The 16,738-nt window shown below is 34.5% G+C and overlaps 1 protein-coding gene across 11 annotated transcripts in view; it reads left to right on the forward strand.

The window, feature by feature from the left end:
• Window positions 1-16,738, forward strand: part of LOC129247165 (synaptotagmin 1) — a 151,005-nt gene that overhangs the window by 128,492 nt on the left and 5,775 nt on the right. For all 11 annotated transcript variants that reach the window (XM_054886139.1, XM_054886143.1, XM_054886138.1 and 8 more), the window contains one exon: window positions 8,207-8,340. In XM_054886139.1, coding sequence (XP_054742114.1) covers window positions 8,207-8,340 — 134 coding nt within the window. The remainder of the gene's footprint in view (window positions 1-8,206; window positions 8,341-16,738) is intronic.

Below are 16,738 nucleotides of genomic sequence, written 5' to 3' on the forward strand. Positions count from 1 at the left end.
ATGATTGATTACCAGGTTTGCTATTTAGCTATGGTGAAAACGAAAATTGTGAAGAGAACTTTGGCTGTCACGTCACTGGGAGATTCGGCAGCCGTTTTTCTTCACGATCATGTCACATGTGTTCACACACTCGTCCAACCAGGCTTTGCTCAGACAGCAACGAAGTGGCATTGATTGCTTTTTTTCGTATATCACCAACACAATCTCAGTTTTTTTGTAAACACGCCTCAAGTTAACCCAGCACATCAGCTGATTATGTCAAATTCGCTCAGAACCAAATAACGGTCTGTTAAAAAGCTCACCTTTGCAATCTTTTCACCATGCCTTACTAAATCTTGATAAATAGTTGGCATTTTGTTTAATCATTTTTTAGAGTTTGCCGAGCAGGTCAAGGGTTTGGTTAGATTAGGTTTGGCAGCCGCAACGATGCCACTTAGACCACGAAATGGGTCCGTTGTGATTCACGGGGGCTGGGCTACATTTCCCTTTCCATATTGAACCATCCTGAGCTTTTGACAAAGTGTAAAAGGTTGTTGATATCTAAAGTGTATAGATTATCCATATTCATTAAGAAGTAGGATCTTAAATTTCGGTTCTTGCTATTGGCTAGAGCTGGGCATGTGCAAAAAAGGTGTTGAATTGTTTCCAACTCCTCATCATTTCTGCAGCTACGACAGAAATCATGCGTGTAAAGGCCTAATCTCCTTGCATGATTTCCTATGAGACAATGCCCTGTGAGGACCCCTACTAAGGTCCTGATTTGAAATGTACTCAGTTTTATAATACTCTTGGACAGACGTTGATTTAGCCTTGGCCATGTTTGTCTAGCAATTCCACAGATGTTAACGCTAATCTATCTTTGGTTTGCAACACTGATTAGTGCGTCCTTAATGAGAAGCTTACAAGTTGCGAGAGGTCAGGTAGCTTCTCTTGCAAGTTAGTCTGCCCTACAGTTCCCTGGTATATCTCTGTGGCCTGGAACATAGCATAAGATTATACGATATTGCTTGGCCATCTCATTTAGAGATTGGCGACAACGCAAGACACTCCTTGATATTGTTTGGAATGCATCCAGGGCTCGTAGGGCAACTTGGCTGTCTGATAGAATGCAGATATCTGTTGATGATATTCTGTTTATCTTTAACCATTTTAGGGCTTTATGAATAGCGTTTATTTTCACTTGAAAAACACTACAGTGATCCGGTAGTTTAAAGGCTTCACTAATAGAAAGCTCTTTGCAAAATAACCTTGATCCTACACCGGTGTCTATTTTAGGTCCGTCCGTGTAGATCTTAACGGGTGTATTGAGTGTTGGATCTTCTTCAAGCCATTCTAGAAGGGATTTTCATTAAGAAATTCCTTTCGAGTTTGAAAGGGTTGAAAAAATGTATTGTATATTATTATATTCTCAATCTAATGAAACAAGCGCGAAAAATTATATATTGAATAAATACCGAAAATTGATTATTTTGTTCAATTCACCATCCTTCGAAATACGAACTAAAAAAAGTCTAACTGAGTCAAATGACGATGCATCCCCTTAATATCGCCAAGGCAGCTGATAACACCATAAGTCAACTTCTTTCTTTTCAATTTGAGCCCAACCGAAAGGATGGTAGAAACTGAAAGGATGGTACAAATTCTTCAGAATCTGCACCAAATGGTAGCACTTTGCCATCCTAACAACAATGCCTAAGATGGTTTACTATTTTTATAAAATTGTATGTTCAATTTAAATCTAAACTTAAAGCCTAAACTGAAAAACTTTAATAATGCTGAAACCTTCTAATGCTGAAACCTATAAACCAAATCCGAGCTCTTGAACTGTTGATTTGCTAACCTCAATTCGCCTTCATTTTCTTCACACTGTTGGCCACATTAGCCAGCTTCTCATCTATAATCAGCGTGGCAACGCGCAGCTTGTCCACTAGTCATGCAGTCACCGATTTTTACGCACAAACTTACGTTCGGCAGTCTGACTTCTTTCCTAAAAAGGCATTGGTTGGGCAATACAGTACCCATTTTGAAAATAAATTTGAAATATTTTCCAATGTTATTCACAAGCGCGAATCCGGTTTTGCTATCAACACATCCTATAAATCAAAAAGAAAGTCGCTTTTGGACCACCCTGTTATAAGAATAAAATTAGAAAAAAATTCATTAAATATAATGCTTGCTTCAACTGGCAACTAATTGACATTCGTATATCAACATCGCTTAACAATTAATAAATATTTGCAATTTAGCTTAGTGCCTTAGATTTTTATTTATATATAAATATACTTTTTTAGATTTCTTTAAGCTTTTCTAACCTAATGAATAACAATTTCAACCTTCCCTTCATTAAAAAATCATCGATATTTTCAAATGGCAACACGGTGAGGCGCTTTCACAATTTCTTCCCTTTTTGGTTTATCTTTCAATAACAAAAACAAAAATATATATATATTTATGCATAATTACTTATGTATGTATGCCAGGATATACATGTAAATATATGTATGTATGTGTACATGAATAAAGCTTCTCTTAAGACTGCTAGCAATTCGCAAAAGAAATTCCCCAAGCAAAAATATAAAAAAAAAAGAAAAAAATATTTTATTAAGTAGAGGGCTCGCACGTTTTTTAAAACTAAACATACCTTATTCGCTCGCTTTCATCTTCTACTACTGTTTTGTCTAAATGCGCCCTCCTCCGTCCAGCCGTGTTGTCTTTGAAAATATCAAATCCAGTTCTTCTAAGCTTTTACAAACATATGAATTGATGAATCCGTATAAATTATCTTCAATTTTTTGTTTTTAATCAGATAACTGTTTTAATTGTTTAAAAGAAAGCTATTACATATTAGTTAGATAGGTGTTTTATTATTTTCGTTCAAATATGTTTAAGGTAACTAAATTAAATGTTTCAGTTTAGTTTCCCGCAATTATATGAGTAATTTTTTAACGATTCCCTCAAAATGCAGGTGCAACTGAATCTTCGGTGAAATAGTAGATGGGTAGTGTTGTAATCTGAAAATTAAGAAACCCTCATTACACGCTAGATGTAAGAAATTTTTTTATTCACTTTTATTTATGAAACCAGAACTATTCAAAATAGTCAGGTTCGAACAAAAACCAAAGCTCAGGGCGTAATGTAATTTATATAAAGAGTATAGAAAAACTCTTCCTTTTGCCTTATAATTTCGAATTCCAAGAAAATAAATGATACAATAATCATAACTCCACACATACCTAAGCACATGCTGTCAAAAAAGTATCGAGAATTGCTTAGTAAAACACAAAGTATTTATTACTCAAGCAAACTTATGGCATAATCTTCAAAAGAGGCGACCCCTACCGAAGTAAATAATACACTAATTCGAACAAATAATGCGATCAACAAAATAATTGTCAAAACACATTCTCGAAATCGACTTCAGTTTTCGCCGCAAATTCTCCTTTACTAAAGCGTTTTTCAGTAAGAGGGCTTCAACTTTTTTTTTAGAATAAAACACAAACGGTTTGACTTTTTTAACTATATTTTTTTTTTTATTATAGAGTTTGAACATATACATTTAAGTATGAAATTCGATTTCTTTTGCATGACCACCGCGTGCACGTTTTACGAAGTCCAATCGTTAAACCCAATTTTCGACCACTCTTTTGCATAAATCGGCCGAAATTCCATCAATTTCGCGTTCAATATTGGCTCTGAGCTCACAAATCATCGCCGGCTTGTTACTGTAGACCAATGACTTCACATAACCCCAAAACGGAACGGCTTGTTAAATGGACCGTAAAATGGCCGAAATGCTCTTAAAGTAGCAGCAACAGAACGATTATTTTCATAAAAAATTTGCTCGATTTGCAATCGTTGCTCAAGTGTGTAGCGTTCCATGATGAAATGTAGACTAATGAAGTTTACAAATGACAAGCGAAAAATAAAAAATATTCGCCCTCCCTATCGGAAAAAAGTTGAAGCGCACCTATTGAAAAACGCCTTATATGTCTGCCGCCGACTGAAAATATGAGCCTTGAATTAGTGAGTTGCGTTTTGGAAAGAGGAAAGATCAATAAGACCCGTATCAGGTGAATACCGTCTAACCTTTTTGTTTAAAATTTTACCAATCCCTTCAAACAACCTTTTTATTTGAGCATTTCCACGCACTTTTTGGACACAATGCATTTATGCGCAAGCTGTCAACCAAATTTTCGAAGTCTTTGTGACAAGTCCTGGCTCTTTGATGATAACATTTAAGAGCTTTTAGCTTTAATAGCATGAAATCGATGGTTTCAAGAAATAATCGCACAAACCAAGGTTTTTCCAGGTTTATATCTCAAATTCCAAACCTGGTTTTGCTTAAAATACAGGGTGGTTGATGAATTTTGCTACATTAAGAAACTCAAATAACTTTTTTTTTAGTGTATGGAATTCATTTATTTTTTTTTTCAAGTTGAAGGTCATTAAATTTTATTAAATGTAGCTTAACTAGTTTTAAAAATAATTGAATTTAAATGCCCCCCATGCTCGTTGACACAAGTGCGGCATCTTAGTAAAAAGTTGTTCATTGCTGCTTTGAGAGTTGCGACAGGAATAGCCGCAATTGTTGCCCGAATGGATTGTTTTAGTTCATCCAAATTTGTTGGCTTTGTTTTATAAACTTCTTGTTTACATAAACCCCACAAGAAAAAGTCAGGTGCAGTAAGGTCAGGCGACCTGGAGGGCCAACGAAATTCGGAGTTTCTTGAAATCAGTTTATTGGGAAATTTTCGTCGCAACTCTGTCATAACAGTCTGGGCTATGTGAGACGTTGCCCCATCTTGTTGAAACCAAACAGAGTTGAAAGGAATTCTCTTTCGGTATAGTTCTGGATAGAAAAATTCTTTCAGCATTTTCAAATAACGGTCTCCAGTAACCGTAACGGTGTGACCATTTTCTTCAAAAAAATAAGGCCCGACAATACAGCGTGAAGAAACCGCACACCACACTGTCACGCGAAGAGGATGCAATTCCGTCTCGTGGAGTATCTGTGGGTTAGAAGTACTCCATATTCGACAATTTTGTTTGTTCACATTGCCGTTTAAATCGAAATGGGCCTCATCAGACATGAAAAGGCAGTTTAACATGTTTTGGTCTTCTTCCACCATTTGCAGGATCTTCTGGCAAAATTCCAAGCGAATCGGCAAGTCTGCTGCATTCAGTTTGTTAACCATTTGAATTTTGTAGGGAAATAATTCTAAATCTTTGTGCATTATTGTTTGCAAAGACTGTCGGCTGACACCAAGTTGAGCAGATAAGTTTCTTGTTGAAACCCTTGGATTGCTTTGTATAGCTGCAGCTACATCAGCGATCGTTTCCTCCGTCCGAACTGGTGGGTTTCGATGATAAGGCCTTCTTGCGACTGTTCCTTGCTCAGCAAAATTATTCACCAGTCTCATTATGGTCCATGTGCTCGGGGGATCGCCGCCAAACATCCGCCTGTACTCTCTCTGTACCAAAACTACGGACTCCAGTGCGTGATAGCGGCGGACTATCCAAATTCTTGTTTGCGTGTCCCAGTTATCCATTTTAATAAATTTTAAAGATCAATCTGAAAATTAAAACAAAAATGGAACAGATAACTTAAAAAGAAAAAAAGTTATTCAATTTTTTTTTTGGTAGCGGCTTTCATCAGCCACCCTGTATAATAATTGAAATAAATTAATCCGCACCAATGTCAGATTATTTACATTTAATTGTGAATGGCCCTACTGTGTTTTGCCTCTTTATAATACCTGAATATTATGTGAGCGGCAGGCTAGTCACGTACCCTGTCAGAAATCAAATATATTAACGAAACCAATGGAAGACAAGTCTTGTCGACGCCCTATGCTCCCGAGAGGAGTGAACAAGGGAAAAAAAATATGAGACGTTTACTTCGGCCTTCGTGCGTTTTTTAAAGGTGGTTTTAAAATTAATAAAAAAGATGTTTAAAGTATTTATTAAAAAAAAAAAATAAATAAATAATTGGCGCGTACACTTCTGTTAGGTGTTTGGCCGAGCTCCTCCTCCTATTTGTGGTGTGCGTCTTGGTGTTGTTCCACAAATAGAGGGACCTACAGTTTCAAGCCGACTCCGAACGGCAGATATTTTTATGAGGAGCTTTTTCATAGCAGAAATGCACTCGGAGGTTTGCCATTGCCGGCCGAGGGGCGACCGCTATTAGAAAAATGTTTTTATTAATTTTGCTTTCACCGAGATTCGAACCAACGACCTCTCTGTGAATTCCGAATGGTAATCACGTACCAACCCATTCGGCTACGGTGGCCGCCCAATCATTAATCAATAATATATTTTCTTTCATTATTTACAATGTCTCCCCAACGTTTAACCAAATTTTTAATTCCCTGCTCAAAAAATTTCTTGAAATTGGAGCCAAAATACGCTTCGATATCCCTTTTTATAGCTTCTTTTGAGGAGTAGTTCTTGTTACTCATATGTGATTGAAGTAAACGGAAAAGGTGATAATCACAAGGTGCAATATCCGGAGAGTATGGTGGATGTGGCATTAGCTCCCATCCGAGCTCGTTCAGCTTGCCTAATGTTTGCCTTGCGGTATGAGGTCTTGCGTTGTCGTTGTGAAACAAAACTTTGCGTCTATTCACTAAAGACGGTCGATTTTTGTTAAGTGGCTCATTCAGGTTTGATAGCTGATGGGAATAATAATCAGCAGTTATCGTCTGGTTTGGTTCCAGAAGTTCATAATAAAAGATACCGGCCATATCCCACCAAATAGACAGGAGAATCTTCTAGGGGTGAAGGCCATCTCTAGGGTCGGTTCTGGTGTTTCATCTTTATCTAACCATTGGCGTCTGCGAACAGGATTATTGGAAAGGACCCATTTTTCAACACCAGTAACTATACGGTTCAAAAAACTCTCATTTTCAAGCCGTTGCAGCAGCTGAGAACACACATTCACTCTCTGCTGAAGGTTGGCGACGGAAAGTCTATGCGGATTCCATTTTCCCAGCTTTCAAAGCTTTCCCAACTGAACCAGGTGCCTGTGAACAGTTCCATGCGTTGAATTTAACCTCTGAGCTATCATATCGACTGTCAAATTTGGCTCAGCTTCCACGAGTTCGAGCAAGGCGTCGGAGTTAAAGACTTCAGACTTGAAAACCACTTTTGCGCAGTCCTTACACTCACGGTATTCTCTCCGGGAATAGTGTTTATTTCTGCGGTAGCAGTTGTTGCATTTTTACCACTTTTATAAAAAAATACAAAATACGCCTCTTACAGGCGTTCGAAGATTCCATTTTATTTTTGAACAACACGTACTTCTATCCGCGATTAAAATCACTTGTTGAATGGACAATACCTGTATATCAAAGAAAATATAAATAATTCCGTTATATTCCGCGAATAATTTTTTGTATGCAAAAATCGTACAAAAGTGAAATTATGGGTAAAATACGCACGAACGTATGGACTGACCTGATATTTGTAGAGGCAGAATAGCCCACTGGGATATCATGATACAGATAAAAATAAGCATGAACATAAACATAAAGATAAAGTTAAGAACGCAAAGATAAAGATAAAACTGGAATTGAATAAAAACAACTACTTGCAATGGGAATTGATGTTGGTCGATTTTTCAGCCAAGTGGATACCCGCTTACTGCCCATGTAGCACCAGTAGCTTACTTCTAGACTACTAGAATTTTGTAGATACTTTTTTGATAGATACATCTGGTTACTATCCGCCTACAATAGTTATTTCATAGGTAGTCAGGAAGATTCAGTTCACTGATTTTTGCTTTAAAATTCATAAGAGATTTCAATTACTAAATATTTTTTCAACGTTTTTTTTTTTTTGTGTTTAGTTATTTAAACCGTACTATAAGTTACTTCCCCTATTAAGTGTTTATAAAGTTGGTTTCAAAAAATAAATTAAAAATAGTTCATATATGTAAAGTTGTTTTTTTACTGAATTTGCCAATTTGTATAACCAAGTTACATACATATATCCATAAACTGGATTACAGCTATTTAAAAACCAGAAAAACAAAAAAAAAAAAACAAAAAACAAAAAAGAAATAAAAGACAGCAACAAATAGTTCAACCAAAAATGTTATGAAATTTTGAGCCAATCCAAGCATTTATTGCAAACAAATTGATATAAACGTATTTGAAAATTTTGTATTTACGTTTTATTTTCTCACTTTCTCTTTCTATTTTTATAGATCCATATGTGAAAATTGCAATCATGCAAAATGGAAAACGTTTGAAAAAGAAGAAGACAAGTATCAAAAAATGCACCCTCAACCCTTACTATAATGAGTCGTTCTCATTTGAAGTACCATTTGAACAAATACAAGTATGCGAGAATGTATTATACTATCCTACTACTAACTACTTAAAAACTACTACTATTACTACCACTACTACTACTACTACTACTACTACTACTAGTACTACTACTACTACTATTACTATTACTAATACTACTACCAAGTCTACTTATTCTACTGCTATTACAAAATACTACTTTACCACAAGCAACTGCTTACCAAAACTACTATTATTACAACAACTACTACTAATACTACTCTTATCCCCACTACTACCTCTTAACCAACGTTATAATAAATGTTCTCCCCCTCCCACTCACCTGCCTTGTACTTGCAAATTTATCGATGTTTTTTTGAAGAAAAAAAAATAAGCAAGAAAATATAAACTCCCTTCATAGCGAACTAACCACTACATATTTTGAAAGCCTGTTTACAAGGTTTTGTACATACCTATGTGCCAATTTGAGAAAACCCGTTAAATATTATAAGTACATATCACAAAAAGTACTCGTACAGACTTAGCAAACAGAACAGCAAAATAACAAAAAATCAAAACAGTAACAACAACAACTGCGTACCATAGACTAAATCAATAAATATTTTGTAATCGGTGTTTGCTCTATGTTGTATTGAAAAGGCTTCAATTTATTGAGTTTATTATTATGATTTTTTTTTAAGTCGCCTCCTATAGTTTTTTTTTTTTTTTTGATTTAAACAAATTCGAAAACGTGTTTATGTAAATATTCAACAAAAAAAACAAAAAATACCAAAATCTATTCATAAAAGGTATAGTAAATATTTGTTTTATTTTTGCTTTGGGGCCGACTTACACATCATTTGTTTTTGGCTTTAATGTTATTTAACTCTGGCGATTTTTGTGTAGCTTACCTATGTAAATGTGATACAGAAAATTTGTGTTACAATAAGTTTTTGTTGATACATACATACATATTTTCCAAGCGAAAAAATTACGAAATTACGTTTACTCAAAATCAATTGTTTAATTTACAATATATTGCGCTTTTATATTAGTATTCAAAATTAAAGCAAATTAGCCATAAAATACAAGAAAAAGAATCACATTGAACGGAGTTATCCTGTAGGACTGTGCACGATTAGTCCTTACGAATTTCTAGTTTAGGCTGTCGTAGCTAAATACTAAATTACTTACTTAACGGCTTTACACTCATACATGTGTACAAACATACGTACAAATAAACAAATGTATGGCTACGTAGTTTTGCAAATAACCGCATACCCCCAATAAAACAAAAATGGCTTGCACACAAGCAAATTTCAGCGCAAAATTTCTAATTACACGGCAACTCTTATGTAGCTCAAGAATAAGTAACGTGCCAAACACTTATGTAAATGTATGTAAATGTCATTTGAGAACTATTGTGACGGTCTTAAAAGTCCGTCAAGCACCCACTTGTATGTGCATGTGCAAAAGGCGCATATGTAGCTTTGAGTTTCCCACTCAATTTTTCAAATTCGCAAATCGAAAACGCTTTGACTTGACACTCTCCACGCTCAAACACAATCGATTCAATATACTTACAATACATGCAAACAAATATGTAGGTGGTATTCACTGTACAAAAATATGTGGCAAGGTACTTGGTAGAGCAATAGTCGTAGAAGCGGCCAGACCAGGCCACAGCCAAATAGATCAACGCATTTGATGTCCAAATAAAATCGATGAATCTGCTAATGAGTAACGCATTTGATGTCCAAATAAAATCGATGAATCTGCTAATGAGTAACGCATTTGATGTCCAAATAAAATCGATAAATCTGCTAATGAGCAACGCATTTAATGTCCAAATAAATTTGATTGCTAATTGGTCTTCTAAAGAGCAAAAGACTTCCTCTAGAGCCAAAAAATTGTAATCATTTTTTTCGGAGAGGACAACAGCACCATGTTAGGCATTTCAATTTAGATAAAGAGCCATACATTTTTCTGTACATAGATATGTAGCATTTGTTTTTTTTTTTTGGTGTGTGAGGTGGGGTTCAAAATGCCTTCGCACTTACAACGGCCGTCGTCTGCTGCATTGAGTGGTGTGGCCACTGAAACAATTGCTCCTCTGCTGGTGAGACACCCTTCCCGGCACTACTTTCTGGGAGAGCCCAGAACGGCATGCAAAAAGGATCAATTCTATTCACCCATGTCTGTATCGACAGTATTTGTAGCCAGCTTTCATGCTATAGGCTCGTCTTCTTGTGTCGCTGTCTGTGAGGCTTCACTTTGTTGCACTGTGCCGAAGTCTTTTTTTTCGTAGTACGTCCTCGATGCATCTCTTTACTGCGAGAGATGATCGTACTCTTTCCGCGAGCCACCTGTTACTACTAAAAAACGTGTATTCAGCGTCATCGCTCGGAGTTTCGCAGTGGATGCACCTTGCCCATGCTGTATAAGTATCTCTGGAAATGTCCTTATCCCGAAAGGCCCTGAGTTAAAAAGTAATTCATTTCCCCGAAGTTCCTTTGCACCCATTTGCCTATTGATGGAATGAGATTCGCCGTCCATCTGCCACTCGGTTCATCGGTCACATCGGTTTTGCCACCGCAGCGTGGTTTGGCATCGTCTCCTTTCCGCGGCGCTGGGAATGACGTGTTTCTTCTTGGAGTACCATGCATCCATTCGTTCCTGGGCCATGAGGTCGACGGGCATCCCCCCGCTGATTACAAAGACTACAATGCCATTCCCATGGCAGCCGGTTCTAGGTACGTTACCGGTATGACTCGGATTTTTCCTGACCAAGAGCTGCCGCCACAGTAAACTAACTCGGTCTATGGAACCGTTTATCACTATAGTGCCAGAAACAGTTCGGTAGGCTTAGGCAACTCTGAGTGCCGCCGTTCGTTGCACAGCCTCCAGTGCTTTGCACTTGGCTTTGCAGTTTAGCGCATCTCGCCATACTTCGCCGCCGTCAGGAGATATACCATAGAAGAAAGGATAATTAGACTGATGGCTCACAACTATTTATTTACCTGAACCTCATGATTCGGTGGAAAACTTCAACCACAAATACTCGAAGTTTTAAACCAGGCTTCACACAAAACCTAAAATTAGATTTTGTGTAAAACTAGGAGCCAATTGTCGATTAACCATAAGAATGTCCAAGGGGTGAAAACTCCCTACTTAAACCAAAGTTCAGATGAAACTTTCAAATCGTCGTAATATATTTTATTATATTATTATCGATTCTCGTCTTCACCAGAATCCATTGCCCGATCACTCTGTTTTCTATGCCGATTTGCCATGGTGAAAACTCCTTCCCTAAACCAAAAGAAGTAAACTTTCAAATCGCCGCTGTACGAAAATGTTTGGATTTTTCTACCCTCCACCAGCATTCGTTGCCGGAACTTTGTTACTTTGGAAAAAGGTTGCTTTTGTCGTACAATTTAATAAAACACACTTTTTCAGCTCCATCTAAACGTAGTATAAACCCATTTGTGCGACCCAACTCTACACAAGGTATTTCTCGTTGCCACAACATAGTGAATGCCACCAAAATACATATATTTTTACCACTAACTAGTGCCGGTACTCCTTAACTCCTTCAACTCCTATTTATATTTTCTAACTAAACACTTAGTAATACAAACCTTCGCTACTGATCGGCTCCCTAGGGAGTCACACCGCGTAAAAAATAATGTACATATTACATACATACATATATATGTACATATGCATATTGTCGGCGTCAATAACGACGGCCGCCATGGGTTCGTTGTTTTGACACTGTCTTCTGATTTGATACGATATTACAACAGCAATAAAAATAAATCGAACAACTACAACAACAACAAGAACAACAAAAATAATAATCATAATAATAAGCACTAGAACTACAACAACAACAACTAGAACACTGCACAACAAGAAAAACCAACAGCCACAATAATTTAACAAATGCAAAGAGCGCAAAGGAGTAAACAAAAAAGACAAATTAAAAAGTGTTAAAAAGAAAAATAATAAAACGAAAATAATTTTGATGTCGGTGAAGTAAAATAATACACACATTTGTTTTTTGCATATTATTTTGAAAACACATTGGTATACATACATACATATATGTACATACTTGAATGCCTTGTACGAAATCAAAGATTTTTTTCTTATATACGTACTTAGGTATAAGTACATGCCTATGTATTGTACAATACAATACACGCATACACGTTAAAAACAACAAAAACAAAAGTATGTAGTTTAAATAGTAGTAGACTGTCTATAGCGTCAGCTAGACCCAACTAAAGCCAACTAAGCCTGCGTTGCTTTGTGCCAGTGGCGCCGGCACCCTCTATCTCCTCTGCCCCTTGTCTGGCACCCAAACACATTAAAGTCTCTGTACTGGACTTTAAACTTAAACAAGAAAAACAATCGAATAAATGGGATTGAGTATTATACATTTTCGTTTACAAGTATTTAATGAACATTATTCTTTTGGCTAAAGCAAAAAAAAAACAAAAAACAATGAATCGCTGCACCAAATAGCCACTATACAAAAAAAGAAATTGTTCATATAAATAACTGAGAGAGAAAAAAAAAAGAAACACAGCGACAACTCATTTCCATTGACACCAACATAATCGCACTGGTATTCGAAAGGCGCCAAAGCCATTACATTTAAGCCATTATACTTATATACACACATACATACATACTTAAGTATGCTAACTTTCTGATAAGCGATCGAGCACTGCCTTTAAACCACCCCAAATGGCTGAATGCAACCACACGCATATTTTCTACACACACATACATGCATACATACGAACATTGTGAAATGAGTACGTAGTACAGACTTAGATTTAGACTTAGAATAGCTAGAAATTAGGCTAGACAATCCGTTACTGCTGATTTTTTGTGCTTTATTTGCATGGGATTTTTTGCAAAACTTGCCGCCGCTCACCTTATCCAAAAATTCTAGTACACATTAATATTATATGAAAAGAAAATGCTTTAAGCAAATTTTTAATAATTTTTGTCGTTGGAGCTTCACTTTTTTGTATTTATAAAAATCAGCTTTAATTACTTAAATAAAACAAACAAAAAACAAAAAATATATAAAACATAAAACAAAAAAATATAAAACAAAAAACAAAAGATATAAAAAAATTTAAAACATAAACACATTCGTGTAAAGGTAGATTCCAAAACATGTATACATACATAAAATATATTTATATGCCGCAAAACTGGTATTGCTTTAGAAAAGTTTTACGAAAAGTATACACCTTTTTTTCTTATTATTCTAGACATTTTAAAAATTTATAACATTTTAGCAAGCTTTCGATTTGTAGGCACTTTCTTTATATATACTTTACAAGAGTTCAGCTATTTAAGTGAGTATATGGAAGGTGGCGCAAAATTAATCACCATATCGAAGATTTATAATTCCTTCAAATGGCGTCATACGTGAAACATATTTTACACTTGTAAAACATGTACAGACAGGCAAGCAATGGAGCGCGTAAAAGTCAAATAAAGATTTCCATAAGTCGAAATATATTTTTTTAAATTTTTTCAAAAAAAAAAATGAATTTTTTGATAAAAACTTATCAATTTTTTGATAACAAATTATCAAATTTATCAATTTTTTTGATAATTTGAGATGTCCATAACTTAAAATATGTTTTTTTTTTATTTTATTTTTTAATTAAAAAAATTGATAATTTTTAAGGTAGGCGTAAAGGCCAAAATAAAGATTTCCGTAAGTTTACGTTTTTTTTTAATTTTTTTTTAATTTTTTCAAAACAAGTTATGAATTTTTGATAAAAAATTATGCATTTTTTGATAATTTAAGATTTTCGTAACTTAAAATATTTTTTTTTTTCAATTTTTTAAAAAATTATATTAGATGTTTTCTGAAAGTTTGTTTCAAAAAATTAATAAACAAAATATTTTGAGCTATGGAAATTTCAAATTATCAAAATATTGGTAATTTTTTATCAAACAATTTTTATCAAAACGTTCATAATTTTTTCTGAAAAATTACAAAAAATTATAACGTTTTTTTTTTTGTTTTTTTCCTATTTTTTCAAAACAAGTTATTTTTTGATAAAAAAGTATCAATTTTGTGATAATTTAAGATTTCCGTGACTTAAAATATATTTGTTTGGTTTTTAATTTACAAAAAAGAGATGTTTTTTGAAAACTTTTTGAGTTATATCATAGAAATTTCAAATTATCAAAATACAGGTAATTTTTTATCAAAAAATTAATAATTTTTATCAAAAATTTTTATCTGAAAAAATACAAAAAATTAAAAAAAATTATTTTGAGTCATGGAAATCTTTATTTCGACCTTTACGCTTGTTTTCCTGTAAAAAAATTGATAACTTTTTTAAATAATTTTGCGCCATCTTATAAATATATGTCAGTTACCCATTTATACAGGTGCTAGATAACTCGTTTCTCAGTACTAAGAAAAGTCAAGAAATTGGTTCAGTCTCCTGATATAAGATATAAACCTTGAAGTGTAATGATAATAAACCTAGCCAAAATGAGAATCTACTGATCCCGTGCCATCGGATGCCTTATAGGAACAAGCTGGTATTTTTGCTTGTCCTTAGTGTTGAATAAAATTCATGAGGAATGTTCATGGCTTAGTGAATTTTTATGGTATGCAAGTAGAATGCCTAAACCTTCTTCCTTTTTCTTACTGGTGGCGTTAGTGGGTTACAATTTTTCAAATTAAAAGAAGTCCAATGACCAGCAAATTTTAAGGCATTTGGTGTTTAAAAATAATATCAGACACAAACGTGGCTTCCTTGAAGTCATGCATACATCGTTTGAAAGTCATTCGGGCAATTCAAGCTTGTACAATTTTTCCTGCCTAACTAACTTTATCGCCATAATAGCGCATGGAGCTTTAGCTTCCCAGCTCTCAATCTTTACTGGTTTATCAGCATAGACAAGTTTTTTTACTTACTCACACAAAAGTGTTCCAAAAGGGTCAAACATCAAACTGCATGGCTTAAGCGACCCGATTGGAGCCATTTCTTGAGATAATTCGGTCACAAAAGAATCAATCGCAAATTCGTAATGAAGTATCGGGTGTCAAGTGAGAATTTTCTCCCTTCCAGTATGAAAGCTTTGCTTATTCACATACCAATTATGTATGTAATTCCGAAATGAGACTAATTCAGAAAGATAATTTCGCAGCAAAATTCCAAGCTCCAATATTTGATTGTCATTAAAAATATGCCGGTCATTCCATGCAAAATTTACACTTAAACGTTCGTCTCGAAAAATTAATTTTTATTTTTTTTTTTTTGTAAAAATATGGCACGCGAAAACTTTTTATTTTCACATGATACGTGTGATTTACTAGTTATATTTTTCATAAATTTGAATTTTTTGATTTTTGGTATTTTTAATTTTTTTTTTTTTTAATTTTCAAATATTTCTATGTCAACTGTAAAAGTTTTAAGTTAGGCGATTGTTCAACGATTGTTTATAAAAAAAATTTAACATCATAAGTTTTTCTTTGCTATAAAATTATTATTTTTTTCTTCGATTTAAATTTTTTTATTGAGTTTTTTTTTTGTTTTTTTTTTGTGGCACTTTTTAATTTTCAAATACTTCAATTCTAGCGAGGCGCATTCATTAAAGGTGGTGGCACTAGGCTAACAGCAATTTTCTGTACGTTTGATTGTCAAAGCAAAGTATCGGGAAACTAGAAAACAAATAATTAATTCGCCTTGTTTCATTCCGGGCTGACAGCCACATGGACACGGCGAAAGAAAAAACAAATCAGCTGGTTTACCAACACTACCTTTAATAGATTCGCCTTGAATGCTAATTGTAATATTTTTTAGATAACATACGAGTATTTATTACAGTTATAAATCATATTATATTATAATATATTTATAAACTTACGTCTATATTGAATTTTTAAACAAAAGCTGATTCGAACTGTAAACGAATTTTAAGTGTAAATTTTACATAGACCAGTATACGCCCATATATATTTGTTTATATAACCCATAGAAAAACTCAAAAGTACCACAAGACTTTGACCAGTTTTGAGTACTTTTTTAAATATTTTTTTTTTATGAATTTTTTAGAAAAATAATAAAAAAATAAGAACTATTCCCTCTACAACAAACACCAAGTAAATAAAAGTTTGAAACTTTGTACCATTTCGACTGTCTTATCTCCATTTTACTACGCTCATTTTTGACAGTTCTTCACGTAACTATAGTATATGACCCATTTTTCATCACCAGTTTTTATCCGCGTTCGACTTCGTAATCTGAAACGCAAAGGCTCACAGATCAATTCGGCCCAAAAGGTTCTCTTGCATCAATTCGTATGGCAACTATACAGCGAGCTCCTTCTTGAGACCAAACAAATAAAACCAAGTGGGTTTCTGGCTTAACTTCAGTTTCCGGGAAATGAAA

This window comes from Anastrepha obliqua, chromosome 5 (assembly GCF_027943255.1).
Source record: "Anastrepha obliqua isolate idAnaObli1 chromosome 5, idAnaObli1_1.0, whole genome shotgun sequence".
In the NCBI taxonomy this organism is placed as follows: domain Eukaryota; kingdom Metazoa; phylum Arthropoda; class Insecta; order Diptera; family Tephritidae; genus Anastrepha; species Anastrepha obliqua.